The sequence below is a fragment of the Camelus bactrianus genome, chromosome 16, assembly GCF_048773025.1.
Source record: "Camelus bactrianus isolate YW-2024 breed Bactrian camel chromosome 16, ASM4877302v1, whole genome shotgun sequence".
NCBI lineage: Eukaryota > Metazoa > Chordata > Mammalia > Artiodactyla > Camelidae > Camelus > Camelus bactrianus.
The window spans coordinates 1445133-1467572 of NC_133554.1; the positions used below are offsets into that span (position 1 = coordinate 1445133).

The following is a 22440-nucleotide window of genomic DNA, read 5'->3' on the forward strand; positions in this document are numbered from 1 at the left end:
GCTTGAGAGACTCAAAGCAGAGAAGACAGGTTACGAAAAAGGAAGGAGGCAGGTGGCATCAATTTGCATCCTTCCTATTAAGGACTTGTTTTACAATCTGTTTGAATTGACGGGGTTGGCAGAAGCCAGGAGAGGGGAGGGAAACACAGGGTCTGAAGAGCTAATCCAGGCAAACTGGAGGAGGAAAATCAGACCCCTTCCTCTTTTGATAGAAAGGTTTAGAAAGTTGGAAGGCAGCAAAAATGACGTGTGAGCTAGGGGAGGGGAGGGGGTTCTGGACAGGCCCTGTTCATCTTTGTCTTTTAAAAGGGCCCAAGCTTTTAGTGGCAGACATGGATATCCAGAAGGTCTTGTGTGGTCCCATCTCAAAAAGATGACGCTTTGGGGGCGGGCATTAGGTTCCTTTCTTTTATAATGGAGGCACTGGGGGTGGAACCTGGGATCTCATGCATGCTAAGCACGGGCTCTACCACCGAGCTCTCCCCTCACCCTGAAAGATGAGGTTTTAATGAATACTCCCTCTGCTTGGCCTTAGAAAATCGTGGGGATTGTCTGTGAAAATCCGAACAGGCCCTAAGGAAGCTAATTTACTCTTGCAACAGCAAGAGGTTGCTAATCCCTCGGATTGGGTGGGAGGACCATGTGTCCACAGCGGCCGTAGATTAAGTGGTGGCCACGCTCGGGTGCAGCCTTGCGGTCGCGCCGGTAGCTCCGCCAGCCTCAGCCAACGCCAAGTCCGCCGGCTGCTCGGTGGGCACAACAGCGAGGCATGGCCTTTGCCCTGAAAGAACCCATAATGGACCAGATGAGCAAAATCAGCTCCTGTGAGTGAAAAGCACCCCAGGGCAGATTTCGGCCAGGGCCTTCTGGCAGCCCCACCCCGGGTGCCTCATTCTTCTTGGGTCAGTAAGTGGAAGGTTATCTTCAGAGACCAAGATAAAGGCTTGCGCAGAAGGCGGCCCCATCAACGGCCCCTCCCGGCGCCTCATCCCCTCCGCCCGGGCACCCCTAGCCTTGCGGAGGCTTCTCAAGCGGCCTCCCTTCCCCGGGGACACGGGGGCGTCCAATCAGCTGCAAATTGCTGGCAGCCGGGAGCTCAGGACCCCGGGGGTAAATTCTTGGCGCCTGCTGGGGCAGAGGCCTCACCGGCAAAGCCGGTGATTGTTCTGGGGTGCGTGGGTGGAGGCCCTCACTTCAGTCCCGGCCCCGCTCCCGTCCCGGGGCACGACTACTTTCCCCTCCTGCTCCTCCCCGCCGCCCCCCTCACCAAGGCCGCCCCTCCCCCGGGGTGCCGTGGGGGGGGGGGGCGCTACAGGGGGCGGGCCGCCCCCAGCCCCGCCCCCACCGCCTCCCGCGCAGCCTCCCGCGGGCGCGCCAGCCTCCGAGGCCCTCCCGCGCCGGCATGGAGACCCTCGCCGCCCCGGCCCCACCCGCTGCCGAGACCCCCGCCGCCCCGGCCCCACCCGCAGCCGAGATCCCCGCGGCCGCCCCCGACGGCGCCCAGGAGCCCGGCGTCCCTGGCTGGCGCCGGAGCCTATGGGGCCTGCTGCCCCCCGACGTGGGGCGAGAGGCGGCGGAGCTCGTGGCGATCGGGGGCCCCGTGGTGAGTGCGCTGCCCCGCGTCTCCCCCATTCACGCCCCGCGGTCACCCCGCGTCCCCACCGTTCACGCCCCGCGGTCACCCCGCGTCCCCCCCATTCACGGCCCGCGGTCACCCCGCATCCACACCAATCACGCCCCGCGGTCACCCCGCGTCCCCACCGTTCACGCCCCGCGGTCACCCCGCGTCCCCCCCATTCACGCCCCGCGGTCACCCCGCATCCACACCAATCACGCCCCGCGGTCACCCCGCGTCCCCCCCATTCACGCCCCGCGGTCACCCCGCGTCCCCACCGTTCACGCCCCGCGGTCACCCCGCATCCACACCAATCACGCCCCGCGGTCACCCCGCGTCCCCCCCATTCACGCCCCGCGGTCACCCCGCGTCCCCCCCATTCACGCCCCGCGGTCACCCCGCGTCCCCCCATTCACGCCCCGCGGTCACCCCGCGTCCCCGCCATTCACGCCCCGCGGTCACCCCGCGTCCCCACCGTTCACGCCCCGCGTCCCCATCTTGGTCCCCCCCGTTCACGCCCCGCGGTCACCCTGCGTGCACACCGCTCACGCCCCGCGGTCACCCCGCGTCCCCCTCCCCCGCGTCCCCACCGTTCATCCCCCGCGGTCAGCCCGGTGCCCCGGGGTCCCGCCTTCTTGGGCCCTGCGGACCGGAGTGTCGGGGTCACTCGTGTCCCCCGCTTCTCCCCGCAGTTCCTCGCGCAGCTGATGACCTTTCTCATCAGCATCGTCAGCTCCATCTTCTGCGGACACCTGGGCAGAGTCGAGCTGGATGCTGTCACGCTCGCGGTCTCGGTAGGTTTTTTCGTGTTTATCTTCTTCGGGCCGACGTCCTCGCAAAGCCTAGAATTTGAATTGTGCGATGTCTGACACGGGCTCCTTCACAGGGTCCGAGCTCGACCCGAGGCTCCCTTCGCGTTAGATTTGAAAGGAGATCGCGGCAACTCCTTAGCACAGGTGTTTCCCGGGCTCTCAGACTGTCCCGGTGCGGCTGACCTCTGACCAGGGAGGCTCAGGTGCAGCAGTGAGACACACTGTGCTGGCAGGGCGCAAGGAACTGCGTTTTTGTTTTTTCTGTAGTGAAGTTAAACCAGGGCACGCACAGATGATCCAGGTTGCCTGCCAGTAGTTTGAATTAGTTCATTAAGGTCCCACTATTTCATCCTTGTAGTAAGTGGATTGAAATTACGCCTGCTTTGAAGTCTTGTGTCCCGGCCTCTTTGTGGGTAATGTGGTGGAAAGTTGCTTCTCTTGCATTTCCTCCTTTCAAAGGAGGAAAGAATGCTTCCGCTGGTGATGGCAGGTTGTCTTCCTCAGTCTCAGAAAACGTCCTTCCGTCCCCGCCTCGGTTGGTGTAGCCCTAAGATCGTGGCGCTCCCCGCAAGTCCCCCTTATGGTTGAGACCACATTGGTATGCGGAATCAGACGTCATATTTACAAGTCTATTGGGTGAACTAATTCGGGTTAAGGGAGATTTCTGTTTCCTTTGAAAGTTTAGATTGGGCCTCTAGAAAGTCAAGAAAGAAGAGAAGCTTTATATACAGGTTGTTAACAGAAAGATGACCTTAACTCTTGTGCCGTGTAGGGTGACACAGCCCTGGCACGCATTGTACTCTGGTCATCCTGTTGGCTGTGAACAGACATTAGCTGTGGGTGATTATCTGAAACTTGGAGGGACCCAGGCTTGGGGTCTACCTTTTTCTATCTCTGTTTCCAAATCTTTACTCTGCAGTGTCCTTTTAATTTTTTTTTTAAATTAATGAATTAAAAAAAGGTGAGATAGAGTGTGGAGAAAAGGGAGCCCTCCTGCACTGCTGGTGGGAATATAGTTTGGTGCAGCTGTTACGGAAAACAGTATGGAGATTCTTCAAAAGACTAAAAATAGACTTACCATGTGATCCACCAATCCCACTCCTGGGCATATATACAAAGGGAACCTTAATTCAGAAAGACACATGCACCCCAATGTTCATAGCAGCACTATTTACAACAGCCAAGACATGGAAACAACGTAGATGCTCACTGACAGATGACTAGATAAAGAAGTTGTGGTATATTTATACGACAGAATACTACTCAGCCATAAAAAAGAATAAAATAATTTCATTTGCAGCAACATGGATGAAACTAGAGATTGTCATTCTTGGGGAAATTAGCCAGAAAGAGAAAAATACCACATGATATCACTCACATGTGGAATTAAAAAAAAAAAAAAAAGACAAATGAACTTATTTACAAAACAGAAACAGACTCACAGACATAGAGAACAAACTTATGGTTACCAGTTGGGGAAGGGGGTGGGAAGGGATAAATTGGGAGTTTGAGATTTGCAGGTACTAACAAATATATATAAAATAAACAGCAAGTTCATACTGTATAGCACAGGGAGCCGCATTCAGTATCTTGTAGTAACTTATGGTGAAGAAGAACATGAGAATGAATGTATGTTCCTACGTGACTGAGGTGCTGTGCTGTACACCAGAAATCGACACCACACTGTAAATCTGCACTTCAATAAAAAATATAAAATGTTGAGATAAAAGTTGACACATAATGTTATACTAGTTGTGGGTGTACAACACAGTGACTCAGGGTTTGTATATGTTGCAAAGTGATCATTTGTGCTAAGTCTACATGTGTCACCACACACAGAAACTTTTTTTCTTGTGGGGAGAACGTTTCAGGTTTACTCTTAGCAACTTTCAGACATGCAACACAGTATCCACAATATCATTAACTGTAGTCGAAAGGCAGTACGTGACATCCCCCTGGCTTGTTTATTTCATCGCTGGAAGTTGTACCTTTTGCCCACTTCCCCCCTCTGGCAACCACCAACCTGTTCTCTGCATCTATGACTTTTTTTTTTTTTTTTAATTCCCTGTATGAGTGGTATTTGTCTTTGTCTGTACTTCACTTACTGTAATGCCCCCAAAGCCATGTTGTTCCAAATGGCAAGATTTCCTTTTTTATGACTGAATATTGCATTGTGCGGATATCAGTGGCCACTTAGGTTGTTGCCGTGTCTTGGTTGTTGTAAACAATGCTTCAGTGAACATGGGGGGGGGGGGCGCATATTAGCCTTCAAGTTCGTGTTTTCATTTTCTTTGGATAAATACCCAGAAGTGGAATTGCTGGATCATAATATGTAGCTCTACTTTTTAATTTTTTAAGGAACTGCCATATTGTTGTCCACAGTGGCTGCACCAGTTTGCATTCCCACCAGCAGTGCACAAGGGTTCCCTTTTCTCCACACCCTCACCAACACTTACTTCTTGTGATTTTGGTAACAGCCATTCCAGCTGGCGTGAGGGATTAATGTGGTTCTGATTTGCATTTCCCTGGTAGTGATGGTGAGCACTTTTTCAGTACCTGTTGGCCGTCTGCATGTCTTTGGAAAAACGCTCAGATCCTCTGCCCATTTTTAAAAGTCAGATTGTTTTTTGCTATTGAGTTGTATGACTTCTTTATAGATACTGGGTATTAACCCCTTATCAGATACAGTTTGTGAGTACTCTCTCCCAGTGCCGTGCACTGCCTTTCCATTTTGTGGATCGTGTCCTTGGCTGTGCGGAAGCCTTTCAGTCTGATGTGGCCCCATTTGTTTATTTTTGCTTTTGTTGCCTTTGATTTTTGGTGTCAAATCCAAAAAATCACCTCCACGGTCAACTACAGGAACTCACTGCCTGTGTTTTCTTCTAGGGGTTTCACGGTTTCAAGTCTTACGTCCACGTCTTTCATCCATTTGGGACTGATTTCTGTGGGTGGTGTCAGATGGGGTCCGGTTTCATTCTGTGGCACGTGGCTGTCCCAGTTTCCCCAGCACCCTCTACTGAAGAGCCTGTCCTCTCCCACCATCCACGTGTGGACGGTCCGTCGCAGTTTGCCATCCTGCCCGCATCCTTGTTGGGGCTGCCTGGTCACCAGGCGGTGTCCTCCTCTGTGCTCAGTCACGGCCTCGGGACCTGAGTGTTTTCTCCCTGGGGGTGAGGGCTCCACCTGCCTCCCCTCCGCATGCTTGGGAGTGTCTGATGCTCCGGGCCTTTTTGTTTGTTTTTAACGGAGGTGCTGAGGACTGAAGCCACGACCTCGTGCATGCTAAGCACATGCTCTACCACTGAGCTGTGCCCTCCCCTGCCTGAAACACTTCTTGTTTTCTGCTTCCTGCTCCTGCTCTCAGCCCCGCTGGCCTCCCCTCCTCCGTTCTGCAGCCAGAGTCCAAACCCACAGGTGCCATGGTTCCACTCCCGGCTTAACACACCGGACGGTGACGTCCAGGCCTCTCAGCCCCCTGCTCGTGGTGCCCCCCGCATCCCGTGACCTGGGCGGGGGGCCGGGCCCAGCGCCCCTCCTCCGCGCCCGGTGTCCCGTGCCCACGGGACGTCTGTCTGCCTGCTGTCTTGCTGAGGGACCAGCGTGTGTTGATTCTTGCCCGGCCTGGTTCCTGGCTCAGGGCTGGCCGCTCATTCGTCTCAGGGAAATGAGCTCTCACCCAGGTATCCCCCAGATGCACCTGGATGTTGCCCCTGAAGTGCGGCGAGGGCTTAAACACGGCGCTTCTGTGTGTTCTCGCCCCTCGGCTCCCGTTCTCCCGTGCATCGCGTCAAAGCTGCTTGAGAGAACTGAGGTGCAGTGGGTGCACAACGTTACGTCAGCCTCAGGTGTACAGCGTAGAGATTCACAACTTTTTAAGGTTATGCTCCATTTATAGTTAGTATAAGATATTGGCTCTGTATCCTGTGCTGGAGAACGTGTCCTTGTGACTTACTTATTTTAGATAGAGCGGTTTGAACCTCTGAATCCCCTCCCCCGTCTCGCCCCCCCTTCCCTCTCCCCACTGGTAAGCACTCATTCGTCTCTGTAGCTGAGAGTCTGTTTCTGTTTTGTCCCAGTTACTAGTTTGCCGTATTTTCTGGATTCCACACGTCAGTGACGGCATGCAGTACTCGTCTTTCTCCGACTCATTTCACTTAGCATAATGCCCTCCAGGTCCATGCACGCTGCTGCAAACGGCAAAGTTTCCTTTTTCGCGGCTAGCGTCCCGCCGTGTGTGCACAAGCACCACACCTTCTCTGTCCAGTCGTCTGCGACGGACACGCGCTGCTTCCGGGCCCTGCTGCTGGGAACGGGGCTGCTGCGCTCGCTGCGGTGCAGGAGTCGTTGCGCGGCAGTGCTTCCCTGGACACACACCCCGGAGTGGAGTGCTGGTCACACGGCGGTTCTGTGCTTAGCTTTCCGAGGGACCTCCGTCCTGTTTCCACAGTGGCTGGACTGTATCTCATCCAAACCGCTTTAAAACATATCTTGGGGGGAAAACCGAAATTAAGATTTTATTTGTGTTTTGGAGTGATTCTTTCCTTCTTTCTGTTTTTCTGCCAGATCACCCACTGATAAGAAGGTCAAAAAAGAGCTCCTAGTTTTTGAAGTAAAAATAATAGGAATGGAGTAAATACAAGCCTACAATTAACAGAAAGGCCTGTGGAGACATGTGGGAAGGTCAGCGTGTCCCAGAGCAGGAGTCTCTGTGGGTCAGGCTCAGGCCAGCGGGACCTCCCTCGGGCGGTGCGTGACTCTGCTTTTAGTCATCTGTGAAACTGTAACGCATTCTGAGAAAACTCTGTTTACGAGAGCCAGACAGCATTAAAAACGTTTTCCTGTATGAGAAATTCTGCACACAGTCCGAGAGGATTTACAGAAGCGTTTGGTTTGAAAAGGGAAGCACCTTGGTTTCTATCTGCCTTGTTCCAGAGGACTTCAGTTGGTTTATAACAGTACTTTGTGTGCAGCGTAAATAACCGGCTGGTGGAATCCGGTGGAAGGAACATGGACGGAAGTGTGCAGGCCGGGGTGGGGCAGGGCCCGGCGGCACCCCGCGCCCACGCGTCCAGCGGTCCGCTCGGGGTGGGGTGGGGGGGCGGCCTTCGTGCTGCTGAGTCGCAGGGCGTTTCTCCTGCAGAGTTAAGGCTTCACAGGGCGGATGCGCTGACGTGGGAGACTGTCCCGGGCCAGCCACCATGAGAGACACAGTAGCAGTTCTTGTGCATCTTTGACACACACCACAGGCTGCGCTGTCAGGGGGAAGTGTGACGGCGGGGCCAGGTTGGTGACAGCTCGGTGACTTTAACCAAAGCAGTGTCTGACTAGCAACGTGACCCGCAGAGAGACACAGGAACAGCAAAGTCCATCCGTTTACAAAAAAAGCTCAGGGTGGCTGTTTTTTCCAGCACAAAACATTTCAGAAACTGACGTGCTCCACCGTTCTCTTTGCCTGGGAGGCTGGGATGTCTGGGGAGCTGTCGCCCTGACACTGTCCTGCCTGAATTCAGAGCAGAAGGCGTCCTGGGGTGGGCGCCTCCTGCTGCTCGGTGTGTGGCCTGTCGCCGAGTCCCTGGGGCTAGAGTTTGTGTCATGGTCAGCCAAGAAGTCCGCTCACTTGCAGTTGGCATCACCGCTAAATGTGAGACCCAGGATGAAACGAGAGTCTTCAGTGTCCCCTCCCCAGTCTGTGGCACACTGGCACCTTGGGCTCTGACCCCTGCCCGCACGTGACCACTTGTGCCCTTGGTTGTGGAGGGTGCGGGGTGGGGCGGCCCCACACTCGTGCCGTTCCTCCTGGGAGGACCAAAGCCTGGGGCCAGGCTTCCCAGACCTTCTGTGACTCACCCAGATGACTTGTGGAGTAGGCACAGTGACCACAACGCCGTGTACGCGAGGGGCTCGGGACGGTGTCTGCACGAAGCACATGCTCAGGACGTGTTGCTGTTACTATTACCACTGAGAGCGCCGCCTTCAGGTGTTAACAGCATAACCCTTAAATGCAGACGTTGTAAAGCGCTGTGTTGTTTAAGAAAAGCCAGGTCGTCAGCTTCCCTGGTTGACCACGACCCAGGAGGCAGAGGTGCGTCCTGTGTGAGCATCACAGGGAGACGTGGACGCCCATTCAATCTGAACACAGGGCCAGCGTGGCAGCCACGGCAAGGGGGCCGGCTGACCTCGCCTCTGCTCACCACGCCTGGTCTGCTGCTCCCTGCAGGTTGTGAACATTACGGGCATTTCCGTTGGAACCGGCCTGGCCTCCGCTTGTGACACGCTGATGTCTCAGGTGAGGACCCCCCTCCCCCACAGACCTTTTCTGGTCGGTTGTCTTTCCTATCAGCGCCTGCCTGGAGGGACTGGGGACAGCCCGCGGTTGGGCTGCCTTCTCTCTGTCAGACCCCAGGCTGCTGGCGGCTGGATGTGCAGGCCAACTCGGCTTTGTGGGTTCTGTCCTCCGGGGCTGCCTGCCCAGGGCTGTGTGGTCCTTCTTCCGGCCCGTCTGATCTCCTGCACCCAAAAGCCATCCTTTTCCACCCGCCGCCCCGTCTCTCTCCCCTCTCTGACCCAAGGTGTTCTTGTGGTCCCTGCTGGGACACCTGCTCTCCACACAGCTTGGTTCTGTGTGTCAGTGTCTGGTGTGCAGCACAGTGTCTCAGTCACACGTGTGTGTACATACTTGTTTTCATATCTTTTCATTATAGGTTATTGTAAGATACAGTTCCCTGTGCTGGACAGAAGAAATTTGGTTTTCATCTGTTCTATGTATAGTCGCTAGTAGTTGCACATCTCGAACTCCCGGTTTATGCCCTCCCACCCTCTTTGCCCCCTGGCAACCACAGGATTGTTCACTATGTCTGTGCGTCTGTCTGTTTTGTAGATGAGCTCACTGGTGCCTTTTTCCTTTGTCTGGAATCTGCGTGTGAGCGGCACCACATGGGGCCGCAGTGTCTCTTTTAACATGTGTTAAGTCAGACTCCTTCAGCGACAGGCAGACAAGGGAGCCTGAAAGGAGGCCCCTGAGGCCTCGCCAGCCAGGGCGCTGGGGAGCAGCCGGGCCACCTCTGCGGGGCCCTCCCGCTCCCCCGACAACCCCTCTCGTGCCTGCCTCCCAGGGGCTGCCCCCGGTGGCCCGTCCCCACCCCTCCCCCACTCTGTTCCAGCCACGCAGCCCCCACCCCTCAGTCTCTCAGACCAGCCTTGGGGGCCCCCCATCACCAGGCTGAGAGCTGTGCGCCCCCAGCACTCCATCCCCTACCCCCTCCCGGGCGGTGTTTCCTCCCCGCCTGTCGACGCACGGGGACCGCGGCGGCTCCTGTGTCACCCATCTCCCTTTCCTGCTGGAAAGGCAGCTCCGTGAGAGCAGCGCCTCTGCCCACATCGTTCGCGGCCAAGTTAGTTCCCAGGCCTCACGTGTGTCCGGCCCCCGAGGAGGTCCTGACCCGGCCCGGTTCTGGGAGCGGGAGCCGGTGTCCCAGGGCGGGTTTAGGTGTCGCCGGGCCGACCCGCTCAGGTGCGGGGACGCCGGGCAGGTGGCCCAGAGCCCAGCCGCCCCCGCGCAGCGCCCTCTCCATCACCGCACTTCTCTCCCCCAGTCCTTCGGAGGCAAGAACCTGAGGCGCGTGGGGATCATCCTGCAGAGAGGCACCCTCATCCTGCTGCTCTGCTGCCTCCCCTGCTGGGCCGTCTTCATCAACACCGAGAGCCTCCTCCTGCTGCTCAGGCAGGACCCTGAGGTGTCCAGGTCAGCAGCGTTGCTTGTGCCCCACTAGGTTCTGAGCACGCGGCTGTCTGGTCACCTTGCCGGTGGTGACGCTTCCGCCGGTCACTCGGGCTTGAACCCTGTCGAAGACGGGAGCGGGGACAGTGGCCTGCAGGTTCCGGGCTGGCAGGGACCCTGCGCTCAGGGACAGGTGCCCACACGGGGCCCCTTGGCGCTCTGCAAACGCACAGGGTCCTTCCCTGACAAAGAGCGCGGCGTGCGGTCAGAGTCGGGACTTCTTCCCCCACAGCTTCTGTGGGGCCGCGGGAGGAAGGAGGCTGTACCTTCTAGAAGCTGGAGGCACAGCTGCCGTCCTCACCCCTTCACGAGGATCTTGGGGGGAGGGCACAGCTCAGGGCAGAGCGCGTGCTTAGCAGGCGCGAGGCCTGGGTTCCATCCCCAGCACCTCCATTAAAGAAAAAGGCTTCTGAACTTTGCCTGACTTTCAGCTCGTTCTGCTGTGTTCCTCCCACCTTTCCTGCCTAGAACGCGCTGGAAAGCGGGCAGTCAGGCTCCATTCCATGGGGCGACGCGGACAGACCTGATGTGGTGCTGACTGACGCCAGAGAAACTCTCCCTTAAACTGTTCTCGCACTTCTCCCGCGTAAATTTTAATTTTCAGAAAACACTCTACGAATTTAGTTTGAAGACAGCACGGCCAGCAGTTGTTCTGATGTTAACTGGAGGCTGTTTGGTTGTTTATTTCAGGATGGCCCAGGCTTACGTGATGATCTTGATCCCTGCTCTTCCTGTAAGTGCCAAGGACGTCCTTGTGTTTCACGAAGCAGCTCGCGGGTGCTGCTGTGCGCGGGCCTCCCCTCCTGTTCGTTTATTGGATCAAAGTGCTGTTTGTGCAGAACAAGCTGAGCATCTCTGGGGCCTGCCGTCCCCACCTTCCTGAGCCTCAGGGCTCGCGCCCCTTTGAGGTTCAGTTAAATTAAATTCCAACACTGACGAGGGGAAAGGACGCCTTCCTTATCCTGGGGTTACTTCTGGTTGCAAATGACTCAGCCTGCATACTGGGTTCCGCTTGAATTTGGGGAAATGCTGCCCCATCCCCCTCGGAGCCAGTCACACGTCAGGGCAGCGAGAGGCTCCTGCCACTTGCAGTTCACTTTGGTCAGCTGCTCAGGGAGTCCACCCTGGGACGCTCTGAGTAGTCAGCATGCGTTTGGTTGTCCTAGCATTTGTTAGGGTGGGTCCGAGTGTCTGAAGTCACACCTCGAGGGTAAGGATCTTACTCAAGACCAGAGCTGTTGGAGTGACATTTTTGTATCAGTGAGCTGTGTTTTCTGTTTTTGTCTTACAGGCAACATTCCTGTTCCAGCTGCAGGCAAGATATTTACAAAGTCAGGTACAGATTTTTTCTGTTTTTACTCCTTCAAACTAGAAACGGGCAGGACTCCCGCCCCCCCAACTCAACGTGGTGCTTCTGTGTTTTATTTATTAACAATAACTTGTTTTTACTCTGTGCCAGACACTGCTCTAAACGCTTTATAAATATATTAACTTACTCAATTCTCAATTGAGAACTGTTACTCAGTTCTCGTAACAGTACGAGTAGGTTCTGCTGTCTCCGGTCTTAGACAAGGAAGCTGAGATTCTGTGACTTGCCCAAGGTCACACAGGCGGACTGTCAGCCTCGGCACTGGGATGTGAACTCACTCTGGTTCCAAAGCCTGAGCCATTTCACCAGGCCATGAGGGAAGGTTTCAGCATTTAAAAGTCTGTTTCTGGGACGGGCTTTTCCTTAGCTTGCCCCAGTTTTGGTTTTATGCAGATACACCTGACATATGCTAAGTGAGAGTCTATTTATTTCTTGTAATCTTGCAAGATGGTCCTTCCTTTTACCCAGCTTTACAGAAGAGAAGTTAGGGCTGGACAGGGTTAATTCTGAGTTGGGATTCGGATCTGAATTTTTCTCCTGCAATCTAGGGCGTAACTGTTCTGCCTTAATCAGGACCCTCTTTGAGTCTTTCTCTTTCCAACACAACAGCCCAGTGCTGGACTAGGCCTGAGGGTTACAGTGGAGGGCAGGCTGCAAGGCGGGGTGGGCTGGGGGTCCAAGCTCTGGACCCATGGGCCCTGGGCAGTCCATCCCCCACTGCCCCCTCCCCCAGTCTAATGAGACAAGGGAGCCGGAGAGAACCGGACAGGTGACTCCTTGTAGACGGGGCCACCTGGGACCTGCCCACACACACACCTGTGGAGGTTGCAACCTCCACACCCCGGCCGTACCTGCAGCCCCACCTTCGTGCAGCTGTCGGATGCCCCTGCACCTCGCCTTCTTTGCTCTGTGCCCTGACCCTGTCTGTGCTTAGACAGAGTGGCCCCCCTCAAATGAGAAAACTGAGGTCCCACAGGACGGGCCATGCTCAATGCTGCCATCTGGGCCGCCCTCCCTGGGAGGAAATACTCTTAGGAAACTTCCCATAAAAGTAATTCATAATTTTTGTCCTGAAATCCTACCTGGGGCCCAGTCTGGGAGATGTGGGATCTTGTAGGTGGATTCTGTCCCGCCCATGAGAGACACCTGGATCGGTGAGTTCCTGGCTCAGTGCCTGTGTTTTAGAGGAGGACCCCGAGCTGTACACAGCATCCCCTGTGGCCATGAGTACAAGGGAAAGGGAAGCCGAGGACAGGCCAGGGGCACGGCTGTGTGAGCGAGGTGAGAGGCCGGCTCTGGGCTGCGTCTCCTCCCTGGCCCGCCTGTGAGCCCCTGGCTTCCTGTGTCACTGTTTGTCCCCAAAGCCACTCCGCGCTGATAGTGGCCAGCTGTTTAGATGCAGGGAAAACACACAGTGGTCCTGCTTCAAGTACCCGTGTCAAGCGCAGCGGTGAGTAAAGCAAAATCAAGAGTGATGAGTGAACGCCCGGCAGGTGGGCATGGCGCGGCGAGGCGACGTCCCGCTCCGGCACCCGGCCCGGCGCCTCCCAGACAGCCTTTCCCTTACACGCCTCCTGCCGGGACCTGGAGGCCCAGGTGGCCACCTACTTAGGGAGCACTGAGTCTTCCTCCCGTTCTCCCTCACTTCCCCACGGCTGCCACGCTGACTGCACTCTCATGTCGTCCCCACACCAAGCACGTCAGTGACACAGGCCGGGTGTCCTGCATCTTAACTCAGGCCTGACCCCGTCCACCCGGAGGTGGCATCAGATCCCGTGAGATGGCCCCCCCTGGCCCCCTCAGATGCCAGTCTCAAGTCCAGGCTGGTACCATGCTCCTCACCAGTTGGATGTCAGTCGGGGAGTGTCCCACAGCCTCCTCCTTGGGTCCCATTCATTTGCTGGAACCACTCACAGAACTCGGGGAACTGTTCCTACTGTTCGCTGGTTGGCTCAGAAACGACAGGATAAGGAATCAGACGAGCCTCCTGGGGGCGGGCAGGGTGTGGGGCGGGGCCGCCGGCCTGATCACCAGCCCGGAAGCCCCCCGTGCGCTGGGACTTCTCGGCGGCTTCCGCACGAAGGCATGGCCCTCTGTTAGCTCCACGTCCAGCCCGTGCCCTCTCTGCAGAGGGGGTGGTGGGGAGCCTGGAAGCGCCAGCCCCACCCGAGAGCCCATGCAGGGTGGCCTCGCCAGAGCAGGAGCTGCTCCCGGTGCTCTGATCGGTGCGGAGTTTACGAGACTCTCGGGGGCTGTGTGTCAGGAACCGGGTCAGAGAGCAGACGGGGACAAGAGGTGCCCCTGGCGCCCTCCCCGCCGAGGACGTCCCAGGGGCTGTGGGAGCTCTGTGCCGGGAGCCAGGTGTGTCTCCTGTGACCCTTGCCACCTGGCTGACCGGCTTCTGGAACTGCTGCTGAGACGCTGTCCTGTTTGCTTGGGCCCCAGGGCATCCTGATGCCTCAAGTCGTCACCGGGGTGGCAGCGAATGTCCTCAATGTGGGCATGAACGCCCTCCTGCTCTACGCCCTGGACCTGGGAGTGGTGTAAGTAGTGACCCGCTCGCTCACCCGACGCAGCGTGTGGCTGCACTGGCCCCCGGCGCTGGGGCGGGATGCAGGGCAGGGGCTGGGACACCTGGGGGGCGGCCAGCCCGGCTGTTGGGAGGGAGGAACGAACAGTGGGACTTAGTCTGGGGAGCCGGAGGTCATTGTGGAGGGAGCCCCCAGTGCTTTGAGCCCTGCCGGTGCCCGGAGCCCGTGCAGACCCGGGCTGGGGGTGGGACCCCAGCAAAGGCAGGAGGGGACACAGGCCTGCAGACGTGCCCTGCTGTCCCTGGACTGTAAGGACTGGAGCCAGACTCATCTTGATGCTGCTTGGGCAGACGAGGGTCGCACGTGGAAAGACCACTGGCAGTGGGTCTGTCCCTCACCTGAGACCACCAGGGACCCCCGGTGCACGGCCCAGGGCCTGCCTGCCTCCCGTGGGGCTGGCCTGGTCTCGGCAGCACGCGTAGACCAGGACCGGGCAGATTTTAGTGTGTTTCTTTGCAAACGACAACTAGTTTTGTGGGTCATGACCAGCACTTTTAAAACAGAAATACATTACGAATGAACTAAAATAAGATGAAACAGAATAGAAAATCGAACGTGGCACGGGGGCCTCTCTCATGAGACTTCCGTGCCTGTGCTGTGTGTTCATGCTAACGTCGGTACTGGATAGTGACGGAAATGCATTTCTTACCGTCAGCCGCGGTGACAACTGCGTGCGGGGGGCGGAGTGTAGCTCAGGGGCAGAGCGCGTGCTCAGCAGGCGTGAGGTCCTGGGTTCAGTCCCCAGTGCCTCCGTTAAGGAAAGAGAAGCAACCAGATACAAGGGCTGTTAACTAAAGGGCAGGGGAGAGCTGGGGCCAAGAACAATGCAGAAACAGCCACAACCCCTCCAGGAACCTGAAACGGGCCCTGCGGTGGGGAAGTCAGTCGGGGGGCAGGTCTGAGACGTGCTGACCCTGACCCACCCGTGCCTGAGCAGCCTCCTCTGCAGGGACCTCAGGGACCATCTCCTAGAAGGTTCTAGAACAGACGTGTGAAGGGCAGCAGGGGTAGGTGGGAGAGGAGAAACGTGCCAGAGTGGGTTAGGAGGTGGCGAAGTGCGAGCGCTGGGCAGGGGGCGGCTCTCTGGGCCGGGCCAGGCCACGCTGTGTGTGGTCCCACAGTGTCATCCGCTGAAGATGCTCTCAGGCTGTTTCCTAAGAGAAAACACGTTTATTATAATCCTGGAAAATAAAACTACAATGGCTTTGGGCCGGCGTTTGAACACAGTAGCTGTTCGCTGTGTCCTTTTTAACCGAGGATGTTTAAGGCTGTATTTGACGGCTTAAAGAGGCTATCAGGGCGGGGGATGGGGACAAGCTGTTACGTCCTTCTGTTTTGCTATTGGTGAGTAGAACACTGGGCTCTTCCACAGAACTCAGTCTGGGCAGGAAGAAAACAAGTCTATCGTAAGTGGATCTCGTGTTTAAAAGGAGTCCCGGGCTCATCTGGTACCTGTGATCCTTGCACAGAGCGGGGACCCTGTCACTCATGCCTGGGAGGGATGCACTCATGGGGGATGCTGACTTCTCCTGCAGGGGCTCAGCGTGGGCAAACACCGCCTCCCAGTTCTTCCTGTCTGCACTTCTCTTCCTGTACATGTGGTGGAAGAAAGTCCACGTCGACACCTGGGGAGGTAATGAGGACACTGATTTCTCATATGACGGTATTTGTTTCTGCTGTTGTTGATTTTTTGCGTCAATTTCTGGTGCACAACGTCCCAGTCATGCATTCATATACATACATTCATTTTTATTTTCTTTTTCATTAAAGTTTATTACAAGACTTTGGACATAGTTCCCTGTGCTACACAGAAGAAACTTTTAAAAAATCTATTTTTATTGATAGTGGCTAATATCTACAAATCTCAAACTCCCAAATTTATCCCCTCCCACCCCCTTTCCCCAGTAACCATAAGATTGTTTACTATGTCTGCAGGTCTGTTTCTGTTTTGTAGATGAGTTCAGTGTCCTTTTTTTTTTTTTTTTAAGGTTCCATATATGAATGATATCATATGGTATTTTTCTTTCTCTTTCTGGCTTACTTCACTTAGAATGACAATCTCCAGGTCCATCTATGTTGCTGCAAATGGCATTGTTTTACTCTTTTTTTATGGCTGAGTAGTATTCCGTTGTATAAATATACCACAGCTGCTTTATCCAGTCACCCGTTGTTGGGCATTTAGGTCGCTTCCATGTCTTGGCTATTGTAAATAGTGCTGCTGTGAACACTGGGGTGCAGGTGTCTTTTCAAATTAGAGTTCCCTCCTGACATATGCCCAGAAGTGGGATTGCTGGATCATATGGTAAGTCTTATTTTTAATTTTTTGAGGAATCTGCATAGTGTTTTCCACAGTGGCTGCACCAAACTGCATTCCCACCAGCAGTGAAGGAGGGTTCTCTTTTCTCCACAGCCTCTCCAGCATTTGTCATTTGTGGACTTTTCAATGATGGCCATTCTGACCGGTGTGAGGTGACACCTCACTGTAGTTTTGATTTGCATTTCTCTGATAATTAGTGATATTAAGCATTTTTTCATGTGCCTATTGATCATTTGTATTTCTTCACTGGAGAATTGCTTTGTTTAGGGTCTTCTGTCCATTTTTGGATTGGGTTGTTTGTTTTTTTCTTATTAAGTCATATGAGCTGCTTATATATTCTGGAGATCAAGCCTTTTTCGGTTTCATTTGCAAAAATTTTCTCCCATTCCGTAGGTTGTCTTTTTGTTTTACTTCTGGTTTCCTTTGGTGTGCAGAAGCTTGTAAGTTTCATTAGGTCCCATTTGTTTATTCTTGCTTTTATTTCTATTGCTTGGGTAGGCTGCCCTACAAGAGCATTTTTGAGATGTATGTCAGACAATGTTTTGCCTATATTTTCTTCTAGGAGATTTATTGTATCTTGTCTTATGTTTAAGTGTTTGATCCATCTTGAATTTATTTTTGTGTGTGGTGTAAGGGAGTGTTCTAGCTTCACTGATTTACATGCAGCTGTCCAGTTTTCCCAACACCATTTGCTGAAGAGACTGTCTTTATTCCATTGTATATTCTTGCCGCCTTTGTCGAAGATGAGTTGACCAAAAGTTTGTGGGTTCATTTCTGGGCTGTCTATTCTGTTCCATTGGTCCATATGTCTGTTTTTGTACCAATACCATGCTGTTTTGATGACTGCAGCTCTATAGTATTGTCTGAAGTCTGGGAGAGTTATTCCTCCAGCCTCTTTTATTCTTTTTCTTCAGTAATGCTTTGGCAATTCTAGGTCTTTTGTGGTTCCATATAAATTTTATTATGATTTGTTCTAGTTCTGCATTTTCAGCATTTTTCAGTGTATGGTTCAGTGCCCTTCAGTACATTTACATGTTACAGAACCGTCACCACCATCTATTTCTAAAACACTTTTACCACTCCACATAGACCCTCTGCCCATGAAGCAGGGCCCTCCCATCCTCCCTCTGCCCAGCGCCTGGTAGCCTCTCACCTGCTGTCTCCTCCTGCTGACTGTTCCCCGAAGCCTTGCTGACGTCGCCTCTCCTCTCAATCTCTCGAGGGTTCTCTGGTGCATCTAAGATCGTCCACCCCACGTGGGAAGAGGTGGTTTGACTTCTTCCTTTCCAGTCTTGATGCCTTTTCTTTCTTTTTTAAATTTAGGTATAGTTGCTTTGTATTAGTTTCAGGAGTATAACATGGAGATACATATCTTTCAATATGTATCTTCGAAAACTGTGTTCTTTTGGTCTGCATATGTGTTTATATTTACCTAATAGCATTGTAGTTTAGATTTGTTTTCCATACATTTTTTCATTTAGTACAGAAGTTGGCAAACTGTAGCCAATAAGCCAGATCCAACCTGCAGTTTGTTCAGTAAATAAAGTTTTATTGGAACACAGTGACAGCTAACCATTTACATGCGGCTGTGGCCGCCCTCGTGCTCCTGCAGCAGAGCTGAGTGGTGACAATAGAGACCAGTTGGCAAAGTTGAAAATAAGCACCATCTGGCCCTTTACAGGCAAAGTTTGTTGACCTCCGACTTAGCATGTTTTGTTGTTGGTTTTTATATTGTAATAAAGTAAACGTAACATAAAGTTTACCGTCTCAACCATTTTTAAGCCTACGGTTAAGTACTTTAATTACATTCACGTTGTCCTGCAACCATCACCACCATCCATCCATCTCCAGACTTTTTCATCTTGCAAAACTGAAACTCCGTCCCCATTTGACAGTTCCCCAGGCTCCCTCCCCCAGCCCCCGGGAACCACCTGTCTGACTGTGAGTCTGACTACTCGATACCTCGTACAAGTCAGGTTCTGCAGTACCTGTCTTTTTATATCTGGTTTATTTCGTGTTGCATAATGTCCTCAGGGTTCATCCATGTCATAGCACGTGTCAGAATCTGCTTCCTCTTGAAGTCTGGATAATATTCCATTTTGTGTGCAGACCCCAACTGGCTTATTTATTCATCTGTGGATGGACATGTGGGCTGCCTCTCCCTTTCGGCTGTTGTGAATATGAGTGTGCAAGTTTCTCTGACATCCTGCTTTCAGCTCTTTCGTAGGTGTATCCAGAAGTGAGACTGCTGGATTGTATGGTAGTTCTATTTTTCATTTTTTGAGGGGCCACCATACTGTTTTCCCACAGTGGCTGCACCATTTTACATTCCCGCCAACAATGCACAAGGGTTCCTGTTCCTTCACATCCTCACCAACACTTACTTCGTCTGTTTCTTTAAATCAGCCATTTCTGGTGGGTGTGAGATGGTATCTTACTGTGGTTTGATTGGCATTTTCCTAATGGTTAGAGATGCTCAGCATCTTTTTTTAACAACGGGCTTGTAGGTTATCTGTGAATCCTCTTTGGAGAAGTGTCTCTTCAAGTCCTTTGCCCATTTTTAACTGTTGTTGCTGTTGAGTTGGAGGAGTTCTTTTACATTCAGGATACTGTGCTGTCAGACAGGTGGTTTGCAGGTCTCCTTTCCTGCTCTGTGCTGCCCTGTCCCTCTGCTGACTGTGCTTTTTCAGTGCACAGGCGTCTTCAGTTTTGCTGTGGTCCAGTTCCTCTAGTTTCACAGTGTATTTCAGGTCTGTCTGCACGGCTTGGGGTGTGCCCAGTGTTCTGCTCTGCCTACAGTCCGCATCCGCCGTGTCGTGCTTTTCTGGTTCCCTGGTGGCCCCGTGACGCCTCAGCACCCCCCGAGCACAGCAGCCGTAGTGTGCATCCTACGCGGCTTCTCCTGGAGTGCTCTGAACGCTGTGACACGCGTGGTCACAGGACGTACACGCTTCAGTCTCACTGCACTTTTGTCAGCTCCGTTCCCACTACCTCAAACTTTAGTCTTGCTGGCATCCTTACAACGTCTCCTTTTCCTGGCACATGGTGCTTCCTGCCCGTCTCTGCGCATCTGGCGGAGGCGGGCGTGTGGAGTGGAACTGCTGGCGTCCAACCGCGGGAAGGTGAATGTATTCTCCCGTGTCCTCCAGGCTGGACCATGGACTGCTTCCAGGAGTGGGGCCTCTACATCCGGCTGGCCGTCCCCAGCATGTTCATGCTGTGCATCGAGTGGTGGACCTTCGAGATCGGAACCTTCCTGGCAGGTCTGTCAGCAGCTCGGTGGAAGCCTGGCTGCAGCCTGGCCGCCCGTCTCCAGAGCTCCCCAGCAAACCCGCGCCTGGCTGCTCCCCGCTCTGCTCCACAGGCTCGTGGCAGATTTCAGCACAGGTGTAAACCCTCGCCCAGCCATGAGTGTATTCAAGCTGGGTGAGGGCTTGGTGCTGCCCTAAGCCTTTCACTTTGTAGAAAGAGCGGTTTGCCAGGGTCATGGGGAGACCTGCCAAGGTCATGAAGCAGGAGAACAAAGCCTGAGTCTGGCAGGGAGGGGCACGCTCAGGGGTAGAGCGCAAGGCGTTCAGCCTGCGCTGAGTCCTGGGTTCAGGCCTCGGTACCTCCTTTTAATTAATCAGTCAGCCAACCAACAGCCTAATCACCCACCCCTCAAAAGTTAAAAACAAAACAACAAACCCGAGTCTAGGCCTCTGGCCTCTGGCCACCTTCTGTCTCAGATGATGTTCTCTGGCTTTGTGCCAAGTTTCCAGGACATTTGCAAACACAGGGGCTGCCCGGGCTGTCCGAGCCTTGCTCTGCTTCTGTCAGACCTGTGGTAGTTTTGGTCACAGGCGTACCCTTTAGCCGCCCACTGCCAGTGACGGGCTGGAGGAAGCAGGAGGCAGGATGGTAGCGCTTGACGTGGGCGTTCCTGTGGGCGCGTGAATGCTTTCATCGTCCCATCAGCTGTCAGGGCTCCCCGCCCTCGGTCCTCCCCCCCCGACTGTGACCCTGGCTCCCTGTGGGGCGCCCTGCACCTCTAGGGGCCTGTTTTCTACTTCAAGCCCTGTGCTTTGTCCCTGGGGAGCAGGGGCTGGAACGAGCCTGTGTCCCATCTTAGCTGCCTCAGTTCTTGGAAGCTCCCTGGGACTGGACGTCTGAGCTTCTCAGCAGAGAATCCTGCCACAGGGCTGGTGCTTCCGGGGGCAGTGTTGGCCTCTCTTAAATTAAGACCTGCTCTGGTTTCCTAAGGAAAACATTTGCTTTCGCCCACTTTTTGAAGTGTGTTGTGTGTCTGTGCCCACATCCCAGGACTGGTGAGCGTGACAGAGCTCGGGGCCCAGGCGGTCATTTATGAACTGGCTTCTGCAGCCTACATGGTAAGGGGGTGCTGCGCTGGCCGCGGGAGAGGGGGGCCGACAGTGCGAGGGGGCACGGCGAGGGGGGGGGGCGTGGGTTTGGGGGCTACTTCCCAGCTGTGACGCTGGGCGCGTTTCTTAACCCTTCTGGGCTTCAGTTTCCTCAAACACAAAATGGAAAAAACTGAGATCTACTCTGCAGGTGAAGACTGGTTGCGAGAAAGCGAAACGCCTGGCACGTTTGCTGGAGATACTGAGCTTCTTGCACACGTAGACGGGGCGCTGGGGACAGTGGAGGCTGAGGGGGGACAGCCCCTGCCTCCTGGGGCTCGTGGTCGGGTGGGGAGACAGATGAACGAGAGTGTTATAAACGCATAAAATACGCACCCTAAAGGAAGCTGAGTGTCAGAATGCACGGAAGCACAGACAGACGGACACCTTTTCAGGTGGCAGGCGGGACTGGTCTTGGTCTTGGGTGGGGACATGGAGGGAGGGCGCCGCCTGGCCGAGAGGTCCCCGCGCGGCCCCAGCAGGGGCTCCGTCAGGGAAGGAGCACCTGGGGGCTCAGGCCTGAAGCCAGCTCCTGGGGAGGGGGTGCGTGAGGACGGGAGCTTTGGGCGGAAGCTGGCTGAGAGGACGAGTAGGGAGGGCGGGACGGAGGCTGCTGGCAGCGGCCAGGGGAGCAGGCAGAGGCTGCAGGTGCAGGAGGGGGAGTGGCGACCTCGCCGTGTCATGGGCGGGACTCAAGGGGCATCGCAGGGTTGGGTGCGGAGGGCAACTGCATGGGGGCCGTGCTGTTTGAACATCCGACCCTGTACAAGTCTGCCTTTTGCTTGTGTCTTGTTTTTCAAAGCTAGATGCCATGTGGGCAGTGGGATGGTGGGCCGTTTTTGTTTATACATAGTTTTTACTCTTAAAAGTGAAAAAAAATTTGGGGGGAACAGATGTGGTCACCTCGGAATAGAAAGGAAGAGGGTCTTGAGGCAGGCCCGGCAGGCAGCAATCGGGAGAGGAGGGGATCCCGCCAGGAGCCGGGCCAGGCAGGCGGGGGAGGAGGGGGACCCGCAGGACGGCTGGCGGCGGGTGGGAAGCGTCCTGTGGCTTTGGGGTCTTTGGAGCCCTTGTGGAGGGATGAACACAAACCAGATTTGAGTGCATCGGCCTTGAAGGTCGTGAAGGAGCAAAGGCAGCCGGATGGACAGTTCTGCGCGGAGGTCTGGTGTCGAGGGGGGAGACGTCCCATCAGAGCAGGTTCAGTTTAGCGTCTGCTCGTAAACGCTGCCACGCAGGCTTGTTTGCAGGCGTGCAATGACCGCTCTCTGCAGTCCTCTCGGATCTTCAGGGCTTCTGTTTTTCCACCCGTTCCGTCACAGGCTTCCTTTTTTTAAAAATAAATTTATTTTTAATTGTGGTTAAATACACACGACATCCAATTTACCATCTTAGCCAGTTTTAACTGCACAGTTCAGTGGCATCCAGTACATTGACATTGGTGTAAATCAATTCCAGAATTTTCTCCTCCTGCGAAACACCACTGGACACCAAGTCCCGTCCCTCCTGCCCTCAGCCTCTGACAGCTGCCTTGCTGCTCCATTTCCTGCCCAGGCGTC

General features: G+C 54.6%; 1 protein-coding gene and 1 long non-coding RNA gene across 7 annotated transcripts in view; one reads left to right on the forward strand and one right to left on the reverse strand.

Annotated features, from left to right (window-relative positions):
• LOC105061642 (multidrug and toxin extrusion protein 2) overlaps nucleotides 1–22440 on the forward strand; it is a 38270-nt gene that overhangs the window by 799 nt on the left and 15031 nt on the right. The window contains exons 2-11 of the mRNA XM_074342041.1: nucleotides 1360–1603; nucleotides 2308–2409; nucleotides 8645–8713; nucleotides 10020–10168; nucleotides 10895–10937; nucleotides 11496–11540; nucleotides 14019–14116; nucleotides 15700–15797; nucleotides 19631–19744; nucleotides 20784–20851. Of these exons, the coding sequence (XP_074198142.1) occupies nucleotides 1403–1603; nucleotides 2308–2409; nucleotides 8645–8713; nucleotides 10020–10168; nucleotides 10895–10937; nucleotides 11496–11540; nucleotides 14019–14116; nucleotides 15700–15797; nucleotides 19631–19744; nucleotides 20784–20851 (987 nt within the window). The 5' untranslated portion in view covers nucleotides 1360–1402. The remainder of the gene's footprint in view (nucleotides 1–1359; nucleotides 1604–2307; nucleotides 2410–8644; nucleotides 8714–10019; nucleotides 10169–10894; nucleotides 10938–11495; nucleotides 11541–14018; nucleotides 14117–15699; nucleotides 15798–19630; nucleotides 19745–20783; nucleotides 20852–22440) is intronic.
• LOC141573547 (uncharacterized) overlaps nucleotides 15315–22440 on the reverse strand; it is a 52787-nt gene continuing 45661 nt past the window's right edge. For 5 of the 6 annotated variants that reach the window (XR_012499342.1, XR_012499339.1, XR_012499341.1 and 2 more), the window contains one exon: nucleotides 15893–22208. This is a non-coding gene — a long non-coding RNA (uncharacterized LOC141573547). Of the gene's footprint in view, nucleotides 15790–15892; nucleotides 22209–22440 lie in introns of those variants that run through there. The other variant, XR_012499340.1, reaches the window with a different exon arrangement.